This window comes from Mustela putorius, unplaced genomic scaffold (assembly GCF_011764305.1).
Source record: "Mustela putorius furo isolate JIRA1106 unplaced genomic scaffold, ASM1176430v1.1 tig00537227_pilon_pilon_pilon, whole genome shotgun sequence".
In the NCBI taxonomy this organism is placed as follows: domain Eukaryota; kingdom Metazoa; phylum Chordata; class Mammalia; order Carnivora; family Mustelidae; genus Mustela; species Mustela putorius.
Genome location: NW_025422368.1, coordinates 5,467,181 through 5,491,266, shown reverse-complemented (window position 1 = coordinate 5,491,266; position 24,086 = coordinate 5,467,181). Strand labels below are relative to the sequence as shown.

The window sequence follows — 24,086 nt, the reverse complement described above, 5'->3', positions numbered from 1 at the left end:
AGAGGTCAAAAGCAAGAGAAGTCCCAAAGAGAAGTCCTAGTACAAAGGATTCTTTGGAGAGGGGACGGGGTCAAAATCCAAAATAAAATCTGGAAGCAGGTTAGGTTTTAGAGGTCAGAGACAAAGCTGGGTTCAAATTCTGGTTTGGCGTAGTTATTGAGGCACTGCATCTGTGGAATGAGCCCTGGGCTCTGAGCTTGAAGATCTGGATTCTGGGCTTTGACTCTACTGCTAACTTCGGTTGATCTTTGCCAAGTCATTCACTAAGATCAGCTTTCCGGTTTGTAAAATGGAATAAACAGTGCATTCTCCTCTTCAGCCCCACAGGCTTACAGCAGTAAGAGAAGGAAACGAAAAACAAAGTACTTTGGAAAGTTAAATCTCCTGTGCCTGCATGAAGCAGTTATTCCATCACCTCCGTCATCAGAGCGCTGAGGCTGAGGTGTGGTCCCCCTTTCCAGGGCCTTGTCTTCTTCCCGTCGGCCTGGGGGCGCCCGCTCACAGAGCCTCTCTATCCCAGAGTTCTTCTCTATGGTCTTCCCTCCCGGACCGCGAATACGGGAGGGAGTGGTCAGCACGCCTTTTCCGCTAGTCTCCCCCACCCCTCTAGCCCACAGTCTCGCTGCCCGGAGCCTCCCGTGCCGGCCCGCCGGCCGGGCGGACAGACAGGCGCGCGGGGGGCGCGCGGGGGGCGCGCGGGGGGCGGGGGGAGTTCCGGTTCCGGTTCTTTGTGCAGCTGCAGCCGCGGCTCCGGGGAAGATGGCGGCCCGGGCGGGTTTCCAGTCTGTGGCTCCGAGCGGCGGCGCCGGAGCCTCAGGAGGGGCGGGCGCTGCGGCTGCCCTGGGTCCGGGCGGGACTCCGGGGCCTCCCGTGAGAATGGGCCCGGCGCCGGGTCAAGGGCTGTACCGCTCCCCGATGCCCGGAGCGGCCTATCCGGTGAGTGGGGCAGGAGGAGGGGCGCGCGGGCCGGGGGCGGGGCCGAGCGAGGACCTGGGAGTGACAGGGGTGGGGGAGAAGTAGGAGGGACTCTCTCGGGAGGGATTCGGGCCCTGAGTGGGGGTGAGGGGAGGCAGTGCGGAGGAGGGAAGGGCGGCGTTAGCATCCCCACCTGCTCCTGGGAGCATTGTTTCCGTTGGGGAGTCAGGGTACGAAACAACGTGGATGAAGTGGGGCCAAAGGTGGGCATGTGAGGACCGGAATGCAAAAGGGCTGGGGCAGCTCCAATACCCGGAGGAACATAGGTGTAGCTAGCAAATTGAGGTCAGCTTCTAAGGAGCCAGTAGCCGGCAGTACCATCTGAGTAAATGTGGGACTTAAAGAAGATGGCTAATGTGTCAGATACAAAATAGACTGGGGAGCATTTGAGTGTAATCTGGCTGTCTGTTAGCTTTGGGGCTATATTCTCCTGTGGAATTGTACCTGGAGTACAGCAAGCTTCAGTTACCTGGATTTCAGAGACAGAGGGCTTTCCTCCCATTGTGCTCCACCCCACCCCCGGCTTTGTTCATTCAAAGAACTCAGGCATCTCCCACTTTTTCTTGGTGGGGTCAGTAGGGAAGCCATGACATCTCTGGGTCCTCTCCTCTCTATAGAGACCAGGTATGCTGCCAGGCAGCCGAATGACACCTCAGGGACCTTCCATGGGACCCCCTGGCTATGGGGGGAACCCCTCAGTCCGACCTGGCCTGGCCCAGTCAGGGATGGACCAGTCCCGCAAGAGACCTGCACCTCAGCAGATACAGCAGGTCCAGCAGCAGGCGGTCCAAAATCGAAACCACAAGTAAGATGACCCTGGGGCGCGGGAGGGAGGGAAGGAGGGAGGCAGCCCATGAGGACACAGGTGATGGGAGAACCTGAACCCAGAAGTGGTGGTGCTGTGTCAGCAGATGGGTGCTCATTCTTTAGAATGCCTCGCATGGGTGGGGGTGGGGGTGGGCGGAGTGTCTTTGATTTGAGAGATGCTTTGCAGTCCCTTCATTTTCCTATAAACGGAGGTGCTGACCAGTCTGTCTTCATGTTCTGGCTAGTTCCATCCCAACCTGATAACAGTATTTATTCCAAACAGTGCAAAGAAAAAGAAGATGGCTGACAAAATTCTACCTCAAAGGGTGAGTTCAGGCTATAGGTCTTCTTGAGGATGTGCTGAAATTGAAAATAGAAGTGGTCAGCTCTAGATCCCAGTGGTATCTTTTTGTTCCCAAGATTCGTGAACTGGTACCAGAATCCCAGGCATATATGGATCTCTTGGCTTTTGAAAGGAAGCTGGACCAGACTATCATGAGGAAACGGCTAGATATCCAGGAGGCCTTGAAACGTCCCATCAAGGTAATGCAGAAGTGTGCTAGGCAGAGAGCCAAAGGCGAGGACTCCGGAACCTTCAGTAGGCTTAGGATGAGAAATCAAAGGCGCAGCATAGCTCTCTTTGGCATTTAAATTACATCTCCCTTCCGCCTACGAACTGAGAATTACATTAGAACTGAACAGCAAAGGGGGAGGGGCGTTTGGTATCTCTCGCACCAGAAATATACCCTGTCTGTGTTTTTGCCATAACTGCTCTGCTACCTTGGGAACCTGGCACCTTGTGTGACTTTGTCTGTTTGGTGTCCTTGTGTATGCACTTGCACTCAGGCCAGTGGCCTATATTCTAGATGGACTCTATTCACCCACCCCAGGGACTGGGTAGATAGTAAGCCAGTCTTTTAGGAGTAATTTGGGGGTTTAGGGAAATTCATATCTTCAGTATCAAACCACCATCAATCCTGTTTCTGCTTTCCTCAGCAAAAACGGAAGCTGCGAATTTTCATTTCTAACACTTTCAATCCGGCTAAGTCAGATGCCGAGGATGGGGAAGGGACAGTGGCTTCCTGGGAACTTCGGGTAGAAGGACGGCTCTTGGAGGATGTGAGTTCAAAGTCCACTGTGGTTGACGGCTAGGGTGGGAGCTGCCGAGCTGCTGGGAGCAAGCAGTGTTGTCTGGTTGGCAGGAAGCCTGACTGGTGCTCATAGCTCCTGTTGGGAACAGCAGGGAGAGGGTCACTGTGTTCCCTGCACTAAAAGACAATGGTTCTTTGTATCTGGCTCCCACAGCTTGGCCCTTGCTGTGGTATCATATCGAGAACCTTATTGTTCTGGGATTTGATTTGTTGTTTACCTTCCTCCTGATGGCGCTGGCCATTGGACTTAGCATCTGCAGATTATTCAGTTTTTGGTTTTTGTTTCTTTAAAATCAAGTGAGTTTGCACTTAGCACTTGAAGACATGCTTTTCTCTTTGAGTCTTTGAGGTCCTTGATTCCCACTGTGGTATCTCCACCTTCCCAGCTTTCACTGGAGACCTCTCACAGTTTAAGAGGGGTCGTTCTCTTTGCTTCATGGGGAACATCTGCTGATAGATGTTAGTCCCCAAACTTCATACCCCAGAAGCTCACCTGCCATTCCTTATACTCTCTATTTTTAGCTGTTCATAAGCAAACTAATTTGAATACATTTTTGCAGGAGAACTGGGGCTCCATATCAGAGCTTCCTTCTCTATATAGGTCCAGTCCATCTGCTGGTGGTGTCATTCCATCCAAATAAAGCTGTTTTTGTTCTGGCTGCTTATTGCCTGTGATTCATTTCCCCTCTAGAGTCAGACTTTTGTCTGTTCAGACTCGCTTTGTTACGGGCAATGGTTTGACTAAACTTGCCTTATTTCCCTTAGGGAAGGGTAAGAGTGGGTAAGTCAGTGACCCTGTACATGTAACTGGCTGCTTCTTCAGGGTTCTGTGGCCACCCTGATTGGTTTAATACCCCAGACACCGACCTTGTCATCTCCTGAGAAAGATTCAGAAGACATTTTTTTTTTTTAAGATTTTATTTATTTATTTGACAGAGATCACAAATAGGCAGAGTCAGGCAGAGAGAGGAAGGAAAGCAGGCTCCCCACTGAGCAGAGAGCCCGATGCGGGGCTCAATCCCAGGACCCTGAGTTCATGACCTGAGCCGAAGGCAGAGGCTTTAACCCACTGAGCCACCCAGGCACCCCCAGAAGACATTTTTGAGGTTTTTCCCATTCTGTTGTGGGTTCCTTTTTAATGGGACTTTATCTTGAAGAATTTCTTCTGGCCTTTTCTAACATGATCCCTCCTCTCTCTCTTCTAGTCAGCTTTGTCCAAATATGATGCCACCAAACAAAAGAGGAAATTCTCTTCCTTTTTTAAGTCCTTGGTGATCGAACTGGACAAAGACCTGTATGGGCCAGACAACCACCTGGTGGAAGTGAGTAGTTCTCTCCTGTAGGCTTTGACTCCATGACTGGAGGATGATGGACTTGTGAGCCAAGCTTTACTGTTTAGGGAGATGGGGAGGTATAAAGGGTCCCACCACCCCCATACAGTACTACCCTTGCAGTTTGCACATTGACCTCCGGGTGGCACTAGCTGTTTAGTTCTGGTACGGTTTGAACCCAAGAGCTCTTTTTTTTTTTTTTTTTTTTAAAGATTTTAAGATTTTATTTATTCATTTAACAGAGAGATCAGCGAGAGAGGGAAGACAAGCAGGGGAGAATGAGAGGGAGTAGCAGGCCTCCTGCTGAGCAGGGAGCCTGATGCAGCAGGGCTCGATCCCAGGACCCAGGGATCATGACCTGAGCTGAAGGCAGATGCTTAATGACTGAGCCACCCAAGTGCTTCTGAATCCAGGAGTTCTTGCAGTCTGACTTGTCCCACCTTTTTAATGTCATTATCCTGGTTGCTGCCCTAAGAGAAATTCTAATGGAGGCCTCTTAAACATTCCAGGTCATCTCTGCATCTTGCTTATTAATAATGGTGAGATGTGGTTATGCACACCTTACTCATACTTTTTCCTGATAGCAGGTGCTGTAATTAGGAGAGTTAACTAATAGGGTTCAATTCTGGCAAGGTTACTCTATAGATAGATCTGGGACTTCTTTTGGTTCCTGTTCTGTTTAGATTCACATCCCACATCATCAGAAATCCTTTGTTATAAAACCTGGTTATACAGTGTTTTGAAGACCATGTTAGCGACAGTGTTCTTTGGGGTACAGTCAAAACAACAGTCCAGCTCTCTGAGTGAACTTAACCTGCTCCTTTCTTTGCCAGTGTAGCCGCAGCCCCTTAACCTCAACCACTAAGAGACATGGGAAGGTCTTTACCATCTATTAAGGGAAGTAAGTCATAGAATCAATAGAAATTTGTAAATATATTTAACTTGACTTTATAGCAGTAGAGTATAGTGGCTAAGAACGTGGGCTTTAGAATCAGACACGCCAGAGCTCAAATCACAGCACCACCACTTTGTGGTTGTTTGACCTTAGGCAAGTCACTCCACTCTCCTAAGCATTAGTTTGCTCATCTGTAAAATAGGTTTAATTGTGTCTATCTTATGTGGATGTTGTGGGAATTAAATGAGATAATCCCAGGTAAATGTCTTAGAAGGCTCTTGAGCATAGTAAGTATTCAAGTAATGGCAGCCATACTGTTTTCCTGTGCACATATATATTATCCATTTTGTGGATAAAATTACCCCGGAGTATTTAGGCTGATTTAAATGTGACCCTAAACGGAATCAAGGGTTAATCTGTTTATGTGCATATAGTAATCCCAGAGCTTTATGGAATGTTTAGAAATGTCTCATGCTGTTGCTCTTCCCCAATAGCCTCAGTAGTCAAAGTTGAATATTCAGTCATTACAGACGCTCTTCCCTCCCACCCCAGCTCTTCCTCTGGGAGAGCACCCCCTGACATCTTCCTCTCTGTAGTGGCACAGGACCGCCACTACCCAGGAGACGGATGGCTTCCAGGTGAAGCGGCCAGGAGACGTGAATGTACGGTGTACCGTCCTCCTGATGCTGGACTACCAGGTATTCTGGGGTGATGTCATGGGACCCAGCTTTCACAGCCACCTCCCATCAGTAGCCTGATACTCAGAGGTTTAAGTCTAGTTGTGGGTAATTTGTCACTAGACGATAAACTCCCTAAATATAAGGAGAGGGGCGTAGTCATCTCTGAGTTCCTCCTAGTGTTATTTTTGGCCCCAGAGAAAGCAGTGCATTAATGTTTGTTGAATGGATGGCCATGCTAGAGCACCCCAAGGTGCATATAGACCCAGCTCACTAGCTTCATCCCCATCCTCTTTGGTTCTCTACAGCCTCCCCAGTTTAAATTAGATCCTCGCCTGGCTCGGCTCTTGGGCATCCACACCCAGACCCGTCCAGTGATCATTCAAGCACTGTGGCAATATATTAAGACACATAAGCTCCAGGACCCTCATGAGCGGGAATTTGTCATCTGTGACAAGTACCTCCAGCAGGTAAGAAAAGGACCCATGCTTTTGCCAGAGTTCAGTGGAGCACTAGTTGTGCTCAAAATGCTACCTTCTTAGCTGCCTTTCTTCTTTCACACAGATCTTTGAGTCTCAACGGATGAAGTTTTCAGAGATCCCTCAACGGCTGCATGCCTTGCTCATGCCACCAGAGCCCATCATCATCAATCATGTCATCAGGTAAGTTGGTGTAGGCGAGGCGGTGTGCCAGGGTGGGCTGCTCCCTGCTCTCACCAGCCAGTTGTCCGATTATCAGGAGGTAGATTGTCAGATAATGGTGATTTAAATTATTTAAACTTAGAGTTTAGTGAAAAGAAGGGTAACATATACCCCAAAACTCATTATTTCTTAATTATTTTATTATATCTTACTAGTATTTGTGTTTGTGGGGTTACTTCTGTCTGTTCATATGTGTAATGGAAATAGTCCATTTCCCCTGATATCCAAAAATAGAGAGTTCCTGTGAAGACTTTTGCAAGCTAAAATGGTGTAAAGCAAGAAAGCGATTACCATTCATTTATATGAAAACATTTGGGGCCCCCTGGGCCCCCAAAAGGACCTCTTTTGCTCAAAACAAATAGAAATAAAGTCCACGTGCTCACAGACACAAGTCTACAGCTGTGGCTGCTTACTGCTGAGATGCTATAGTTCTCCCAGAGAAGGAGCTTGCGGGCGCCCCCTGCTGCTTGGGGTGCGCGCTGCCTCTGTGATGCTGCTGCCACACTGATGGTGCGCGCGGCTTTGGCTTCTCGCCTATCTTCCTAACTGGGAAAATCCTCCTCGGAAAAACTACCTAGGCCTTTTGGAAAAGCAAAGGGGCATAATGTGTTAGGATGAGTTACTGCACATCTCATCCCAGCTCCTTGATCAGTGACGTAATGTTGGCAGCTTGAACTCAACTACGTTGGGAGTATTTAAACCACAGAAATCAGCACATGCTACAGATTGGCCTTTTTACCTCCTCTTTTGGAAAATCAGTTGTTAGACATTTACCAGACCAGCATGGATGGGCTCCAATCTCCGCTGTGGATGGTAAAACATTCCAACCTGGGACTCCACAATTCCTTCATCTCCTTTCACTGTTTTGTTCGGAAGATAGATGGGCAATGCGTCTCACTAGATACGGAGTGAAGGAATGCCCGTCCTCCTCCTCAGAGTGCAGGTGGCTGGCTGTAGTCTCAGCTTTCTTTCCCTCTGTATTCCGATAGAGGCTTTCCTTTCTATCCTGCACCATCACTCAGCCATTAGTAACTCCTACGACTTATATGTTGGATCGTTAATAGCTGATGTGTCCTGTATTCTGTGCTTAAAGTTAAGCCTTTTTTTTTTTTTTTTTTTTTTTTTTTTTACTTATTTTGTATGGTTTGTGTTTTATTTGGATTTACTTTCAGGGTCAATTTTAGTTTAACGAGGATAAAGATATGTAAGCTACTATAGTAATACTTTCATTTGGGAAGGGAGAAACTTCATTTTCACTGGATATCTTTTGTACCATTTGAATTTTTACCATTGATTTAAAAAATAAACAGTAGCTTTGTTGGGGGTTATATATAGTTATATAGGTCACACACACTTGAAGTATAGTTTTGAGACTTTGTCCAATGTAACACCATGTAGCTACCATTGCAAGAAGGGTACAGGAAATTTCTGTTAATGTGCAAAAGTTCTCTTGTGGCTTTTGGCAGTCAACCCCTTACCCTCATTCTCGGGCCTTCTTCTGGATCTTATGTAATAAGCCCTTTACCATGCCCCTCTGGTTTCCTCCCCAGTGTTGACCCAAATGATCAGAAGAAGACTGCTTGTTATGACATCGATGTGGAAGTGGATGATACTTTGAAGACCCAGATGAATTCTTTCTTGCTATCTACTGCCAGCCAGCAGGAGATTGCTACTCTAGACAACAAGGTAGGGGCCCCTGCCCTGGGTAGCTTGGGTGCCAGCAGCCCTCTGCCACAGCTCATAGACTGTCTTTTGATTCTCAGCATTGGTTCTGAAGGTATTAACATCTAGTCTGTGCCTGTACAGATGCTGGTTGGAGCTGGATGCTAGTATTATGTCTGTAACTTTGAAGAGCTTTGAGCCTTAGTTTTGAACTGTGAAATAGAGACTGTTGCTTTTTTTATAAGGTTGTTAGGAGGATTCAGTGTGGCAGTATACGTAAAGACACAATATCTGGCACATGAAAACAAATGGTAACTGCTGCTATTCCTGCTGTTACCCTAGACATAGTCCACGCAGGTAAAGCCAGAAAACTCAAAGGAACACAACAGGAAGGCTTTCCTGAAAGAGTTGCTGCCCCAACTAAATCTTAAAGGACAAAATGAGAGTTAATGAAAGGGGTGTGGAAGGCAGAGGACTTTCCAGAAAGAGGGAACAGGGTATGTAAAAGTTGAGAAATGAGAGAGAAGTGTGTTCGAGAAGTATAAGCTGTTTACTAGAGCTGTTCAGGGTGCTCGGGATGGGAAGTTTGGGGAAAAGGGAGGTTGATAGGGAGACTGAGCCTAACCACAAAGACGCTTCAGTACAGGGAAACTAGTTTCTCTTTTGTCCCAAAGCCTGGAGGCAGTTATGCTCTTTGCATTTAGAATGATCGCTGGCGCGAAATCAGAGAGCGAGTTGTAAGAGGGGCAGATCTGGAGGCAGGAAGCCAGTTAGGAGGTCAGTGCAGTAACGCATGGGAGATGCGCAGAGGTCAGAATCTGTGGTACTGACAGTGAGGATGAGAAGTAGACAGATCTGAGAGGTGTCCAAGTGGAACGGAAGAGACTGGATACGGTTCAGGTGTGGGTGTTGGGGAGCAGCTTAAGGAAGAAGGAAGCATTGTGACTCCCAGAGGTGCATGAGAGTGTTCGTCCAGATTGGCAGCAGGAGAGCAGAAGTGAGTATTGGCGGAGAGGTTGTGGAGTTCGTTTTGGAGAGTTTAGATGCTTTGAGATGTCAATCAGCTAGAGTGGTTGGAGTTTAGCAAAGGGTCTGGTCTCTAGACTGAGGACTCACGAACCTGTCAGTGATAACGGGAGATCTGTCAGTGAAGGAAGCTGTCGGAAGAGTACGGATGATGAGAGAAGGCCAGGAACAGACCCCCAGGCCATACCTTTTGAGACAGCTGTCTCTACCACTGCTCCTACCTCCGAGTGTTTTTGCCTTTATTTGTGCTGTGGATTAAGTACTCACCGTGTGGCTTCCCCTATAGTGGACATTGTGGGGACTAGAAGGAAAACTTCACCACGTGGGGTGTGTGACACTGTGCACAGACCTACTCAGAGAATGCCGAGTGCCAGAGCAGTTGGGGCTTGGGGCAGCAGTCTGGGCCTGGGTTGGGAGTGGCAGCACAGGGAGATGGCAGATACTGTCTGCCCTGTAACTTCGCATTTCCCAGTCCGAAATGTTAGAGGACTTTCTTTCTCTTTCTTTCAGATCCATGAGACAATAGAAACTATCAATCAGCTGAAGACCCAGCGGGAATTCATGCTGAGCTTCGCCAGGGACCCTCAGGGTTTCATCAATGATTGGCTACAGTCCCAGTGCCGGGACCTCAAGGTAAAGAACCTATGGAAGTTGCATAGGGACTTAGGTCGGTGAGGCACACATTTGCTTTATTTCTGTAGCATCTGGTCGAAGAGCCAGAGGGGGAGGTGAACGACCAGATTGTCTTTAGCCTGCTCTTGGGTCCATTTTACAATCAAGTAGGGAAATGGTGGTGGAACCGTCAAGTGTTTCTCTAGTAGTTGGAGGCATCACTGTGTATACTGTATCGTAGTGGGTGCAGAGAGCAAAACTGGATCTCAGCTTTCAAAGTGGTCTGCATTCTGTTTGGAGAGACTAGGCTGTGAAGACTTTTTTAAAGATATTTATTTATTTATTTATTTATTATTTATTTGACAGAGAGATATCTCACAAGTAGGCAGAGAGGCAGACGGGGTGGGGGGGGAGCAGGCTTCCTGCTGAGCAGAGAGCCCGATGCAGGGTTGGATCCCAGGACCCCAAGATCCTGACCCGAGCCAAAGGCAGTGGCTTAACCCACTGAGCCACCCAGGTGCCCCTAGGCTGTGAAGATTTATGCAGTTAGTTAGTTAAAATGTGAAGATGTAATTGGTCTTATTTAATGACTCACGAATTGGGCAGCATCCCTTCTAGTAAATAGGCACTCTGAGGAGTTGTACAGCATGACGGTTTTGATAGACAGGAGTGCGGGGCGGAGCAAGGAAGTTATTAGCAAAAGTAAAGAAAGGATTGTTTCAGACCAGGTTATTTTCTTTTGAGGGGAAGGGAACCAACTGAACTGATCTGATTTAAAAAGTTGTAAATCATGTGGGATGTTATCCAGACTCACCGCTAACCACCGAGATCGTTCAAGGGAGAAGGGAGATGGGTGAGGCTGGAACAGCTGGGGAATGCCCCCTGGTGAATTTGGGATTTGAGCTGTTTCTCAGAGAGGGGAGCACTGTAAGCTCAGGCAAGGAGGTGAGGGGCAAGCATTGAATGAGTGAAACGTGCCCCTGGTGTTCTCCTGTCTTGTGCAAGGTGACTGACTAATTACAGAGGCTGAGCAGAGGAGCAAGGGATCAGGGTGCCAGAAAGGGTCCCTGAACGGAGCAAGGACTCGTTGATAGCAGGGGGTGGCTTCAGTCGTGTGTTAGTAGTTTGTGAGGGCCACCGTAGTAAAGTGCCACAAACTGAGTGCCTTACACAAAAATTTATTTTTATCTGGAGGCTGGAAGTCTACAGTTAGGGTGTTGGCAGGGTTGGTTCCTTCTGAGGGCTGTGAGGGAGAATCTGTTCCAGGCCTCTCTCCTAGCTTATGGTAGCCTCACACATTCCTTGATTTGCAGATGGTGTTCTCCAAGTGTCTTCGCTCATCTTCCCTCTGTGCATGTCTGTCTCTGTGTCCAAGTTCCCCCTTTTTGTAAGGGTACCACTTGTGTTGGATTAGGCCCACCCTAATGACCTTATCTTAACTTGATCATCGCAGAGATCCTGTTTTCAAGTAAGATCGCATTCCTAGGTCCTGGGGGTTAGGATTTTGACTACTTTTGGGGGGATACAGTTCAATCCATAACAGGTGTGAAGGGGGGAGACAAGTCTGTTCTCTCTCTTCCCCCTCTCATATCCCCCAGACCATGACCGATGTGGTAGGGAACCCGGAGGAAGAGCGCCGAGCCGAGTTTTACTTCCAGCCTTGGGCTCAGGAGGCTGTGTGCCGATACTTCTATTCCAAGGTAGGCACCTGGGCGTGGGAAACTGATGAAAAGCCAAGGGTCTGAACTCCGGATGGGGGCCAGTGGTAGGAGATGCCAACTTTGGGTTTGTCTCATCCTCTACTCTCTCCACTGTTTGCTCTCTAGGTGCAGCAGAGACGACAAGAATTAGAGCAGGCCCTGGGAATCCGAAACACATAGGGCCTCTCCCACAGCCCTGATTGGGCTGCACCGATTCGTATTTGGGCCCTGAGCTGCCTGCCTCATAGCACCTGCCTTGGTCTTGCTTGGGGCCTTCCAGGGGATGCTGTTGGTTCGAGGACACCAGAATGAAGAGGGTCTCACATTTCTGTCTCACAAGACACCTGTCACCCTCTTCTCCCACCCCATCCCTTCCTGTCCCCCAGCTTCCCTTTGCCCCACAAAGTTCCCATGTGCCTCTACCCTCCCCTGGTCTACATAGGACCTCTAGGTAGTGTTAGAGAGAGAACCTGTAGTGGTAATCAGTGCATTGACTGGATTGGGCCTAAGGCCAGGTGGTCTTCAAGGGGACCAGCTATGCTTATCCTGCCCTTCAGAGACCCAGGAGTTGGGAGCTTTAGCCCCTTCTCTGAGACTCAGGCCTGGGGGCACTCTATAAGCTAGTTGATCTTGGCTCTCCAGATAACAGAATCCAATTTCCTCCCTTCCTTCCCTCCACAGGTTTGGAGCACACTCTCCCTTTACTTGTTGCCCTCTAGCACTAAAGGAACCCTGGTTCTTGGGCCCCACTGAGCCCCAGGTCAGTCCACAGCCCTCTGGATCGGCCTGCTGTCTCAGTGCTTCTCTTACTCCCTTGTAGGGGGTCCACATCAGTATTGGAGTTTGTTCTTTAACTAGTGCTCCCTCCCAGCACACACTCCCTGTAGCTGCTCTTTTTAGGATTCCCTGCTATCGATCTGTCCTAACGCAGGGCATTTGGGTGGGGGAGCCTTGCCTTTCCCGGTCAGAGCCCCAGGGATCTAACCTGGGGTATTATCATTGCCGGCAGACGCTGTTCCTTCCTGGTGTTGCCTGGAGGCTTGACTCATTTATTCACTCCGCCCTGCCTCCCCTATCCCTTCACGGAGAAACAGGCCTGAAATCAAACGGGTAAAAGCCCTGGGCCGTCCCTGTCTTCCTGTCCCTTGTCTGCCCAGTTGACACCCACTGGTGACTTCTAGGGCACTGAGGAGTGAAAGCGCCTAGGGCTGGCGAATAGCTCTGAGTTGGGTTTGTGACTCTTCCCTCTCCCTGCCTCACAGGATTGTGACTCCCCAGCCCCTGCCCTCAAAGCTTCAGACCCCTCAGGTAGCAGCAGGACCTTGTGATCTTGGCCCCTTGGAACTGAGATGGTTTTGCATCTTTCCAGGAGAGCCTCAGATTCTTCTTCCAGGTTGTATCACCCCAAGTTAGCATATCCCAGGCTCGCAGATTCAACATAGCAGGGTGGGAGACAGCTGGGCACAGAGGGGGAATTCCGTTCAGCCTGGGCTCTAAACCCACAGAACTGACAAAGCCCCTGCTTCCCCACCCCCTCCTCAGGCTCCTGCGAGCACATCCTCCAGCCCCATAGCCCCGCCTCTTCCACACCGGGGACAGAATTTTCTCCCCATCTTTCCCCTCCTCCCATTACCCCATCCCTCCCTTAAAAGGTTCTCCCCACAGACACTGGACAACCTCTGTCCTTGGGGCTGGAACCATGAGAAGGAAGTTCAACACTCCTACACTGTCCCTGTTGAAGATAACTTTTTATTAACTGAATTATTATGTTTTTTTCATGGACCAAAATTTTTTTTGTACTGTCCCCTTACCGATGTCACCCAGTTTTAATAAAAGAATCTTCTGAAGGATGGGTCCCCCTACCTACTGAGGGAGAGCTCTTCCCTGGGCTCTTTCTCTGATACTATTAGCCACACTCATGGTGTCTCTTCATTTTATTTAAATAACTATTTATTGAGCACCTGCTGTGTGTCAGCTGTGGTGCTAAGCACTATGGATATGGTGGAAAACAAGATTTCTACCCTGTGGACCTCCAGTTCTCACCTTCGAGCTTGTTCTGTCAGCCCAGTAGTCCAAGCAGGCCAGGTCCTATTGGGATTATTGGGCTTCCTCACTGGATCTGACAGTCCAGCCCCCAGGGTAGGGAGGTACCACAAGACAGTAGCACTGCCATTGTCCCCCTTATCTTGAGCTCCCTGTGGCACTGGCTGGCTTGAGAGCACGGCCTGGGGGCTCCCGCAATTCCTTAGGCTTGCCGATCCTGAGCCACCTGTTGGCGAGTTCCTTGCAGGGTTCCCCTCTATGAGGGCCTGCACAGCTGAAGACATCTGTGTGCCTCTGCCTGTCAATCCTCTTCAGGTTCCACTTCATCACCCTGAGCGATTTCAGTTCTTTCTTTTTTTAAAGGATTTTATTTGGGGGTGCCTGGGTGGCTCAGTGGGTTGGACCTCTGCCTTCGGCTCAGGTCATGATCTCAAGAGTCCTGGGATGGAGCCCCGCATTGGGCCTTCTGCTCAGCCGGGAGCCTGCTTCCCCTTCTCTCTCTGCCTGCTGCTCTGCCTACTTGTGTTCTCTTTCTCTCTCTCTCTCTCTCTCAAATAAGTAAATAAAATCTTTAAAAAAAAAAAAAAAGATTTTATTTGACGGACAGCACAACTATGCAGAGCAGCAGGCAAGAGAGGGAGAAGCAGGTTCCCCACTGAGCAGGGAGCCTCAGGGAGGGCTCCATCCCAGGATCCTAGGATCATGACCTGAGCCAAAGGCAGCTGCTTAACAACTGAGCCACCCAGGCTTCCTGAGATTTCAGTTCTTAAGACCAGCATGGAAGTACCATGTGACTCTCGTGCTACAGCAAAACTGCCCATCGGCACAGTAGGGAATACTGCTCAGGACTGGTGTGTTAGCAGAAGCATGAAATTTTGCAGTTCCCAGCATAATATGCTCACTTCTTACCTGGTAGCTCATACTTGTCTCCTTGGTGCTGTTATCTAGGTTGATTCTACCCAAGAAGGGGGTTTAGAATGTAGGACGAATGCAACCATATTCCAAACTTGTAGTTTTAAAAAAATTAACCTTTGCCTTCATGGATGGGAACACCCACGTACGTACTGCCTTGCAGGCAATCGAATCCACCCAGGTTACAACTTGTTCCCAATTTGGAACTTGGGGGTTGGGACTTGAGTAGGGAAAAAGAAATGTGTGGGGGTGATAACTTGGGAGTGGAAAAAATTGATGTCAAGGACGTTGAAATGGCATCTGTTTTTACCCAGGCTAATTACATGTGTAATGAATGGCTGATGAACCATTATTAGTTTCAAGCAAATAATCTACAGTTCGCTCTTGGGAAAAGAGCTCCAGTAGTACAGATAACTTCTGTGATGAGCCAATTCTGAGACTGCACACTCTTTATTCCTATAAGTGCACAAATTCTGGGTCTCCATACCCTGAAAATGATTTTAAGGGCAAAATGAGAGATGGGAGAATTTAGGCAAAAAACAAGGGATTATATTATGCATAAACATCCATTCTCCGGGGTTCCTACCATATGTGCCAGGGACAGAAGCATTCTTTCTCTTCCATCACCCATAATCAGTGTTCCCAGCTGGCACTTGGCACCAGTGCCTTTGTCTCAGCACAAGTGCAATAATGGAGCGATCCGTGGGAGGCTGGCTTTGTGGCAGGTGCAATTTTACTCCTAAGGGAAACCATCCACTACCAACTCCAAGTATGCTCCCCTATGATAGGAACTCCATGGCCATGGGAGGGGAATATGGTGGGCCCCTCCTGGGCGGTCCCTGGAACTTAGAACAACCTTTTTCTCCACAGTCTTGCCCTTGGGCCCATTTACCCTGACTCAGTGGTTGCACACAGACTCCTCTCTGGCCTAGTGCTCATTGCTGTTGCCAGCCAGCAGGGGCCCCAAGGGATGGAAACACCCACTCAGCAGTCTGCCAAGCCAGGAGGTCAGCACATGAGCAGACAGTGGTGTTTGCCCTCTAGGCCAAGGTGCACAGACTGCAGACATGTTAGGGGCATTTGCCCCACTCCAGATCAGCCTAGAAACCAGTTTGTCAAACAGATGGCTGCGGGTGATAATAGCGTCCCGGACTGCTCCGTGTGTTCTTTCCAACCTCTTCCCATGTCCCAAATCACACACCCCACTTACTCTGTTACGGGATCTGAGAACACAAAGCTCCCAGAAGTTACAGCTGCCCCAGGTCCTGCCCCCCACCCCTTTCTGGCTTCTTGCAAACTAGCCACTGACTTGAGGGAGCCCCTAGTGTGGTAGCTGGGAAACCCAAGAAAGAATTGAAGGAAGCTCAAAGCCTCTTGAGGACAGTGAATGCTTTATTTAGCCGCAGTCCTTTCTCTCCTGCCCTCTTCTCTAAGCCCGGAGTCGGCAAGGAAATTGTAGGCCACTTGGCATCAGAGCTTCTAACTGACCTTTCCCACTTTCTCTTCCTGAAAGACATTCAGGTGAGGATCCTTTGAGGTGAGGAGAGAGGCCAAAGGGTAAGTCCCTGAGATGACTTGTCCTTCGGGGCTCCTGGGGTCTCTTATCCTTGGGCTGAGATGCCACCAAAGCAGGCCCTTACCTCTTATTTTGTCTGATCTTTAAACGGGAGCCCACACAGGGCCCCCTCACTCAGCCCTGCAGCAGAGCTAGTGTGGGGCCAGTGACAGGTAGTCTCTCACTGCTAGGGGACAAACCTGTAGAGATTTTGGGCTCCTGGGAGGCTATGTGGGGTGACTGCTACCTTGGAAAAGAAAGCATTCCTGTATCTACTACTAGGATTGAATACAATTTATTCCAGTGCTGGGGGACAGAAGGGAATGAGGAGGGGAGCAGTCACTTGCTCCTCATCTGGGCTGTTTCTTGGCAAACCTCAGAATGAGACCATTACAGGGAGGGAGGACTGGGGCCAAAGGAAGAAACTCACTAGCACCATCCACTGGCAAACCTAAAAGGAAGAGGGGCCTGGACTCTGCCCCATTCCTGTTCCCCACCTGTCTCTACCCTTTTCTCTTTCCCTGGCTTTGCCAGAGTCCCTGTCTCCCCAGGCGCCCGCCTCCCCACCCGCCCCTGGAAGGCGGGACTTGGCTGCACCCACGTGTGGCGAAGTTATATGCTCCTAGTCGGCAGAGGAGCTGGGGAGCAGAGCACTGAGCTGAATCAGTTAGAGAAGTGGCACCATGGCTGGCAAGAAAGTCTGCATTGTAGGCTCCGGCAACTGGTAAGTGGCTCTGTCAAGCAGTACTTGGCGGAGGAGGTTCCCCCAAGAACACGGGGCTAGGGGAGAAGCAGGAGGCAGCCGGTGGGTAGGAAGTGCCCTCCAATTTCTGTTCCAGCCTTGCTATCTTCCGTGCCTACTCCCACAAAGCAGATGGTGCCCAAACCTCTCAGGTCCTTGCCCGCCCGGGCAGCTGCACCTGTTTGCTACAGGAAAAGCTGCTTGGGGTTGGGGGTTGGGGAGATCAGAAGGCTGGTCCCCTTCTCTGGCTGTGAAGTGTAGGGTAGACTGAGTCTCCTTTCTACTGCCAAGAACATACTTTACTGGTGCTGGTGGGGGCAGGGGGGTGTCACAAGGAAATGGCAAGTAAATGATCTGGGGGGCCGCTGTGCTGTCCCCTCACTGCCACCCTGTGCCACCGCCTCTGTCACTGCTCCCTCCTCATGCCCCGACTCTTCCACCTTCTGTCCTCCCCCTCCCACCAGGGGCTCAGTTATTGCCAAGATTGTGGGAGGCAATGCAGCCCAGCTGTCACACTTTGACCCACGGGTGACCATGTGGGTGTTTGAGGAAGACATCGCGGGGAGAAAGCTGACAGAGATCATCAACACGCAGCATGAGAATGTCAAGTACCTGCCAGGGCACAAGCTGCCTCCCAACGTGGTGAGCCCCAAAACCCTGCAAGGAAGGGACAGGGAAGTGGAGTAGTGCTTCCTGCTGAGAGGGGCCATTTTAGCTGCTCCTCGGACTTGGGAAGCATCTTGGGCCAGCTGCTCTCGGCACAGGGCACCCCTACGCCCAGCCCCCAAGGAGCTCTCCCAGGACTTTCTGGAACTGAGAACTTGAACCCACCTCTCCACCCCCATACACTTATGGGCTCCCAGGCAGTAAAAGGAGGGGAAGAGGACCAGGAAGTTGGTTTCCATGGCAATCAAAGACTGGGGGTCTGGGTAGTGGCTGCCTCAGGCTCTAGTCCTGTTACTTATTCACTGGGCTATTAGCTGACCTCGAGGCTGCTCCTTGGACTTAAGGTCCCTGGTCAAATCCATATGGCTTGCTCTCAACCTGGAGAGGGAGAGCAGGAAAGACAGGGAGGGCTCTCCCTTCCCACTTGGGGGCCCTAAGAAGCAGGGTGATGAAATCTTACTTGGCCTCTTCCTCCTGCCAAGCCTAGGCCTCCTGTGGCCTCCCTCGCTGTCCCACAGCCAAGGGCTAGAAGAGTACTGAGTGGAGGTTCCCAGGAGTCCTCAAGAGCCCTGGGCAGCTGGAGCGAAAGGGAATGATGGTGAGGGGGAGGGAAGACGGTGTTTCATTCCTCCAGGTTCAGCCCTTCCAGATTCAATCCCCCAACTACCCTTCCTTTCCCCCACCAGCCTCACTCTTTAGCTCCTAGATCTCCTGAATGGGCTTCCACAGGGGCTAGAAGTCTGTGAGGCCCATGAGCACTGGTCACCCCCACAGGTGGCTGTCCCAGATGTGGTCCAGGCTGCAGCAGATGCTGACATCCTCATCTTCGTGGTGCCTCATCAGTTCATCAGCAAGATTTGTGGTCAGCTCAAGGGCCACCTCAAGGCAAACGCCATTGGTGTATCTCTTATTAAGGTGCTGGAACAACTTCCCGCAGTTGGGGGTGGGGGTGCAGCTAACTGTTGTGGGGTCAGGGTGGGGGAAGAGAGGAGAAAAGAAAATGGCAGAAGATGGCCAAGAGTTTTTTGGAGAGGGGAGGAGTTATTTTGGGGAGGCTGAGAAATGGGTGCTGGGGGCCTCTGGGAAGGGGAGGCTGGTTGGGGAGTAGTTAAGAGATCGGTTTGGAGGCTGATGTCTTGAGGAGTTTAGGAGGCATACATGGGATGTCTGGGGGTATGAGCAGTGGGCTGGTTTGAGGAATGTGAAAGGGAAGCTAGTTTGGAGCAGTGTCTGGGATGGAAGCTGGTTTGGGGTACTTGGTGAGGGGGTTTATTTAGGGATGTGGAAGGGATACATTGCCTTGGAGAGGGAGGGTGATTGAAGGTGTGTAGAAGGGAAATTTTCGAATGGATTCGTTTCCATGTGCAATCTACCGTCCTCACAGCAAGCTTTGGCTGAGTTGGAATGGGACAGGGCTTTTGGGGAGGGACACTGATGGACAGTGGTTTTGGAAGGGCAGGATTTCTGTGTGGGAATCCCTCAGTTGGGAATAAAGGGCACCTGGCCTGAGCTCCATCCTGTGCCCAGGGGGTAGACGAGGGCCCTCAAGGGCTGAAGCTCATCTCTGAAGTGATTGGGGAGCACCTTGGCATCCCCATGAGCGTGCTGATGGGGGCCAACATTGCCAGCGAGGTGGCTGATGAGAAGTTCTGTGAGACAACCATCGGTGAGAGCCCTATCATCACCTACATTCACAGCACAGCCTCTTACGTCCCCTCTCTGTACTCCCTTCACCCCCATTGAGCCATCTTCTCCCCATTAATCAGGCAAAGGAAGGAGACCCAAGCATCAGAGGTGAGGGAGGACTGGGACATCCCCAGGGAAAGGGTTGCAGGTCCTGCTTAGTGCAGGCATGGGAAGAAGAGTCAAGAATCCCCTTTGAGGGGCGCCTGGGTGGCTCAGTGGTTAAGCCGCTGCCTTTGGCTCAGGTCATGATCTCAGGGTCCTGGGATCGAGTCCCGCATCGGGCTCTCTGCTCAGCAGGGAGCCTGCTTCCTCCTCTCTCTCTCTCTCTGCCTGCCTCTCTGCCTACTTGTGATTTCTCTCTGTCAAATAAATAAAAAAAAAAAAGAATCCCCTTTGAAAGCCTTGCCCCCTTCCCACTTCAGGCTGCAAGGACCGGACCCAAGGACAGCTTCTGAAAATGTTGATGCAGACTCCGAATTTCCGCATCACAGTGGTGCAGGAGGTGGATACGGTAGAGATCTGTGGGGCGTTAAAGGTGAGAGGTGCACAGAGGCAGCTAGGGGATGGGGAGAAGGCCCTGAAGGAGGGCCTGGCTTAGCTCTACAATGTTGCTGGGACTCCAGGCTCTCACTCTTGGGTAATAGCTCCTCTTCCCCACCAAGTCCCCCCAACACAGGAAGAACTGTAGCAGCAAGGTCAGGGTCATTCCGGCCTGTCAGTTATTCACCATCAAACATTGGGCCACCTCCTTCCTTTCTTCCTGTAGCTCCTTGGGGGGCATCCCTATCCCTGCCTCCAGTGGGTGGTCCTGGGGTAAGAGATGTCCTGGGGAAGGACCCCGGCTCATGGGACATAAGACATCCAGGACACCCAGGTAGACTGATGGCCAGAACTCTGGATCTTGGATAGAGCTGAAGACATCAGGGATATGAAACAGAATAATCATGGAGAGGAGGGTCAGCTGGACAGGAGACTGGTTTTCAGCTCAAGTTCTCAAGGTTTGGGGTATGGGGCAGCATTGGAGAGGCAGGAAGCACAGAGCCAGGGTTACAGGAAGTAGGAAAATCAAGAGGTAGAAACAGCTGGGGAGGGACGCCTGGGTGGCTCAGTTGGTTGGGCAGCTGCCTTCGGCTCAGGTCATGATCCCAGCGTCCTGGGATCGAGTCCCACATTGGGCTCCTTGCTCCGGAGGGAGCCTGCTTCTCCCTCTGACTCTGCCTTCCACTCTGTCTGCCTGTGCTCACTCTCGCTCGCTCTCTCTCTGACAAATAAATAAATAAAATCTTAAAAAAAAAAAAAAAGAAGAAGCAGCTGGGGAGTCCAGGCACACTATACTTCACTTATTCAGTGGCGTGTCCTGGCTGATGGAAGGAGCATGAGGCAGGTGCCAAGGGGCCTGCTGGGAGGGACCCTTTCTCACCTGTGACCTCCCCTCTCCAAAGAATGTAGTGGCCGTGGGCGCCGGCTTCTGTGATGGGCTGGGCTTTGGTGACAACACCAAGGCTGCGGTGATCCGACTGGGGCTCATGGAGATGATCGCCTTTGCCAAGCTCTTCTGCAGTGGCCCTGTGTCCTGTGCCACCTTCTTGGAGAGCTGTGGTATTGCTGACCTCATCACTACCTGCTATGGAGGGCGGAACCGAAAGGTGGCGGAAGCCTTCGCCCGCACAGGAAAGGTGGGACCCTGGGAGAATGGGGAATGGAGGGTGGCCTGACGGGTTCCAAGTGGAGGGGTTTAGCTTGAGGCATCTCTCAAGCACAAACATTAAGACTGTTGTTTGAGCCTTTCTTTCCTCCAAGACCCCAACTCCCATCTGAGCCCCAGACTCTCCACCTCACACACAACCCTCCTCTCCCATTTCCATCTACCCGTCCTATTTTCTTCACAGCCCATTGAGCAGCTGGAGAAGGAGATGCTGAATGGGCAGAAGCTGCAGGGGCCCCCGACAGCCCGGGAGCTACACAGCATCCTCCAGCACAAGGGCCTGGTGGACAAGTAGGTGTCTGCCCCAGCCACACTGGGGAAGGGGACCACAGCCAGAAGTGCTCTCACATTCATCTTCCTGACCCCTCCTCCATCTGTAAAGCGGGTGGAGAGGGAAACTTAGGTTTACAAAGGGACTAGAGCTTGGAGAGAGTCTGGTCTGTTCACTGTCCACTAGCTAGTTCATAGGCTTTGAACTGCTTCCAGGCTGGTGTTCTTTAACCACATTGCTTGGACCCCTCCATGCAGCCTCACTTCCTGCCCTTTTCTCCTGTCCTCTGCTATGGGGACTTGGTTCTGGGGTAGTAGGTATAAACTCAACTGACTGCCCCACTTCTCTATCCCTCAGCCCCAGTCTAAGCCACTCCCTGGAGGCCAACCCTTCTGTACCCTGAATCCTATCCTGGGTGCTGAAGTGTGAGAAGGACAGTCTCTGAGTCAAGGTGCTCCTTTTCAGGGAGCACAAAGACAGTGGGAGTGATGGGCTGATCAGAGCAGAGCTCCGTTGGTCTGAGAAAGAATCCTAGAATAAGAATATGAATTAGGTTCAGAAGATCAGCTCAGGGCTGGTCAGGGGCATGCCTCCAGATTAAGCAAGCAGCCTGTGCAAGAGGATGGGAGGAAGGAAACACATTTATTGAGCTCCTTCACATTAATAAATAATCCCTTCTTCACTACTCTGTTATATGGATCCCATTTTACAGTTGATGATACTGAGGCTTAGTAGAGAGGTTAAGTGGCTTGCCCTACTAGAACAAATAATTCATGCCACGGAATCATACAGGCAAGTTCAATATGGAACAGGGCAATCAAAAACCTACCCTAAACCCAGGACTAGGAAGTTGGAATTCTTAGCAGTTGGAAATTGAGAGCCAGAGTCTGCCTGAGCTCAAAGGTGGGAGAGTAGAGGAGTGGAGGGCTAGGAGGTGGATGGGGAGTGGGTGGGGGTAGGTGGGGTAGGGGTATGCCAGAAGGCTGAGCTGGGTCTTTCCTTCCCTATTCTAGGTTTCCTCTGTTCATGGCTGTGTACAGGATATGCTATGAGAGGCAGCCAGTGGGCGAATTCATCCATTGCTTGCAGAATCATCCAGAACATTTGTGAGCAGAGCTGGGGCCCAGGCCAGGCACCTTCTTTGCCCCAGTGGAGACAGTCAACAGCTTGGGGTACCTGGCCACCAGGATTTCTGGGACGCTCCATGGAGCAGCCTCTTCTGGAGGACAGGAGGCTGTGCGGCCCAACTATCTACCTGGGGATCCTGAACCATCAAGCAGCCTACAGTCTCTTGCCACCACCTCTCACCAGAAATGGAGTTGCCTTGTCCCTCTCCAGATGTGGGGCTTTCTCCTTGTCTTCTGGGAGGGGGAGTCTCCAGCCCCAGTGCTGCCTGCTTTTTTGGGTGTGTGTGTTGGGGAGAGGATGAAGGGAGAAGGAGGCAAGGGCTACCCACTGCTGCCTCACACAGACCAGGAGTCCCGGCCCCAAGCCCAGTTAAGTGGCTAAAGAAGTACCTCAGCCACAAGAGGAATGAGGCCAGGGCTGCCAAGGAAGGGTCTGGGCTTTTGAGCTGACACAGGCCTCAGGGACCCCATTGCTCTGACCTCTGCCAGGCCCCACACAGCATCAATGGATCTCAGTGTTTGTTAACAAAATACAAAGCTCTCTGCCCCCTTCTAGCTTCTCCTAGCAACATCTGCGTCCTCAGAAACCTCTGGTCATCCCTCCCCATCCCTCCCCCACCCAACCCCAAGGCTGCCCTGGCACCAGAGTTGCGTCCATGCTGGCGTCTCTGGCCCTAGGACTTGTCATTCTCCCCAGGGACTTCCTAGTTCTTGCCAGTTCCTCTCCACCATGCATGACCTTTCCAAGACGACTCTTGCGCGCTCCAGGCCAGCACCATCCACAGAGCAGGAACCTAATCTGCTGACAGCAACACCTTTTCAGAGCAGGCTCAGATCACTCTGCTTCCCCGTGACCTTTGTATTTGCCCCACCTCCCTTCTCTGAAGCTCTAGCTGGGGGAGGTGTCAGTTGGGTCCCTCCTGCTTCTTCTCAAGGACCTCCCTGGCTTCAGCCCTTTCTTCTTCCCAGAACCTGTGCCTATTTCTCAGCTGCTCCCAGAGCAGCCAGGGCAGCTAACCAGCACCTGCATCAGGGGCCAGGGGCCAGAGAGTGGCCCAAAGCCTGCTCATGGATTGTGAGCAGGGAGGGGTAAGCAAGGCCAGCTCTCTGTTGTCACCTGAAGGCTTTCTCATGAGGTACTGACTCCATCAGCACCTCAGGAGCTGGGAAACTCAAGGAGGAAAAAATTAAAACCACCCTACCCACTGTGGTGAGGGAAGAACAGGAAGGGGAGGAGGGAATATGCTTTGAACTGGCCTTATTCCAGGATGGGTTGGCAGCCAGGGAATGTCACAGGTCAGCAGCCTGGGCCCCTGGCTACAAATAGGCCCTGGGGGCCTGCCAGGCTCCAGCCATGTTCAGCAGATCTCAGCTTCCTATGGGGCAGCACCTGGCACACTGTGGCTCTGGCCAGCATTATGTTAACCCTTTCTTACTCCCTGCCAGATCAGGGAGGCAGGCTCCCCTCCTCAGCCCTAGTCCTTGAGGATTCACTGTCTTACCAGTGAAGGGCAGAGCTGCCTGAAACAGGCTTCGAGACCGAAGGCCACAGCCACCCCAGATTTGGCTGGGCCCAGGTTGGGGCTCTGACTGAATCCAGAGCTGCCTCCCCAAGAAGGTCAAAGTGAGGGCTAAGAGACAGCTCTTTTCTTTCGGCTGCTGCTGTAACCTTGTTAGAGAGTCCCACACCTTTGCCTACTTTTGTTCACGCCACAGTTGACAATCTAAGGCCTTCCCATCAAGCCTACTACTTGTCTACTAAATAAATCGTGGTTTTTCCAGAAAGGAGTTGGGAAAGGGCGCTTCAGTGCGTGCGGGCAGCGCGAGTGCCGTGGTGTATCG

At 51.0% G+C, this 24,086-nt stretch overlaps 2 protein-coding genes across 6 annotated transcripts; both read left to right on the top strand.

Annotated features, from left to right (window-relative positions):
* Nucleotides 1-545: 545 nt before the first annotated feature.
* SMARCD1 (SWI/SNF related, matrix associated, actin dependent regulator of chromatin, subfamily d, member 1) lies at nt 546-13,384 on the top strand. 4 transcript variants are annotated; one of them, XR_006604719.1, is made up of 15 exons: nt 546-936; nt 1,593-1,780; nt 2,066-2,108; nt 2,203-2,325; nt 2,779-2,901; nt 4,139-4,255; nt 5,756-5,857; nt 6,145-6,306; nt 6,401-6,498; nt 8,088-8,223; nt 9,736-9,858; nt 11,436-11,537; nt 11,664-12,297; nt 12,547-12,647; nt 12,800-13,384. XR_006604719.1 is itself a non-coding variant. In XM_004778840.3 (13 exons), the coding sequence occupies exons 1-13, from the start codon at nt 760-762 to the stop codon at nt 11,715-11,717; spliced, it is 1,548 nt and encodes a 515-aa protein (XP_004778897.2). In that variant the 5' UTR covers nt 546-759; the 3' UTR covers nt 11,718-13,384. The 4 variants fall into 4 exon arrangements, 1 of the variants encoding a protein (XP_004778897.2); XR_201246.3 differs by having other exon boundaries at nt 12,547-13,384; XR_001177314.2 differs by having other exon boundaries at nt 11,664-12,647.
* Nucleotides 13,385-14,266: 882 nt separating this feature from the next.
* Nucleotides 14,267-24,029, top strand: GPD1 (glycerol-3-phosphate dehydrogenase 1). Of its 2 annotated transcripts, XM_045072884.1 has the most exons (9): nt 14,267-16,049; nt 16,582-16,771; nt 17,254-17,431; nt 18,230-18,370; nt 18,983-19,121; nt 19,564-19,676; nt 20,584-20,817; nt 21,031-21,137; nt 22,131-24,029. In XM_045072884.1, exons 2-9 carry the CDS (start codon nt 16,731-16,733, stop codon nt 22,225-22,227), a joined length of 1,050 nt encoding a protein of 349 aa, XP_044928819.1. In that variant the 5' UTR covers nt 14,267-16,049; nt 16,582-16,730; the 3' UTR covers nt 22,228-24,029. The 2 variants fall into 2 exon arrangements, with proteins under 2 accessions (XP_044928819.1, XP_004778886.1); XM_004778829.3 differs by having other exon boundaries at nt 14,267-16,771.
* The last annotated feature ends 57 nt before the right edge of the window (nt 24,030-24,086 follow it).

What these genes read in the sequence shown, in the direction of transcription:
- SMARCD1 (XM_004778840.3), top strand. Translation starts at nt 760, where the DNA reads ATGGCGGCCCGGGCGGGTTTCCAGTCTGTGGCTCCGAGCGGCGGCGCC. An exon ending in AAGGACGGCTCTTGGAGGAT is followed by an intron (nt 2,902 to 4,138) that starts GTGAGTTCAAAG and finishes TCTCTCTTCTAG; the next exon opens with TCAGCTTTGTCCAAATATGA. An exon ending in GCCGATACTTCTATTCCAAG is followed by an intron (nt 11,538 to 11,663) that starts GTAGGCACCTGG and finishes TTTGCTCTCTAG; the next exon opens with GTGCAGCAGAGACGACAAGA.
- GPD1 (XM_045072884.1), top strand. Translation starts at nt 16,731, where the DNA reads ATGGCTGGCAAGAAAGTCTGCATTGTAGGCTCCGGCAACTG. An exon ending in TTGGTGTATCTCTTATTAAG is followed by an intron (nt 18,371 to 18,982) that starts GTGCTGGAACAA and finishes TCCTGTGCCCAG; the next exon opens with GGGGTAGACGAGGGCCCTCA. An exon ending in GTTCTGTGAGACAACCATCG is followed by an intron (nt 19,122 to 19,563) that starts GTGAGAGCCCTA and finishes TTCCCACTTCAG; the next exon opens with GCTGCAAGGACCGGACCCAA.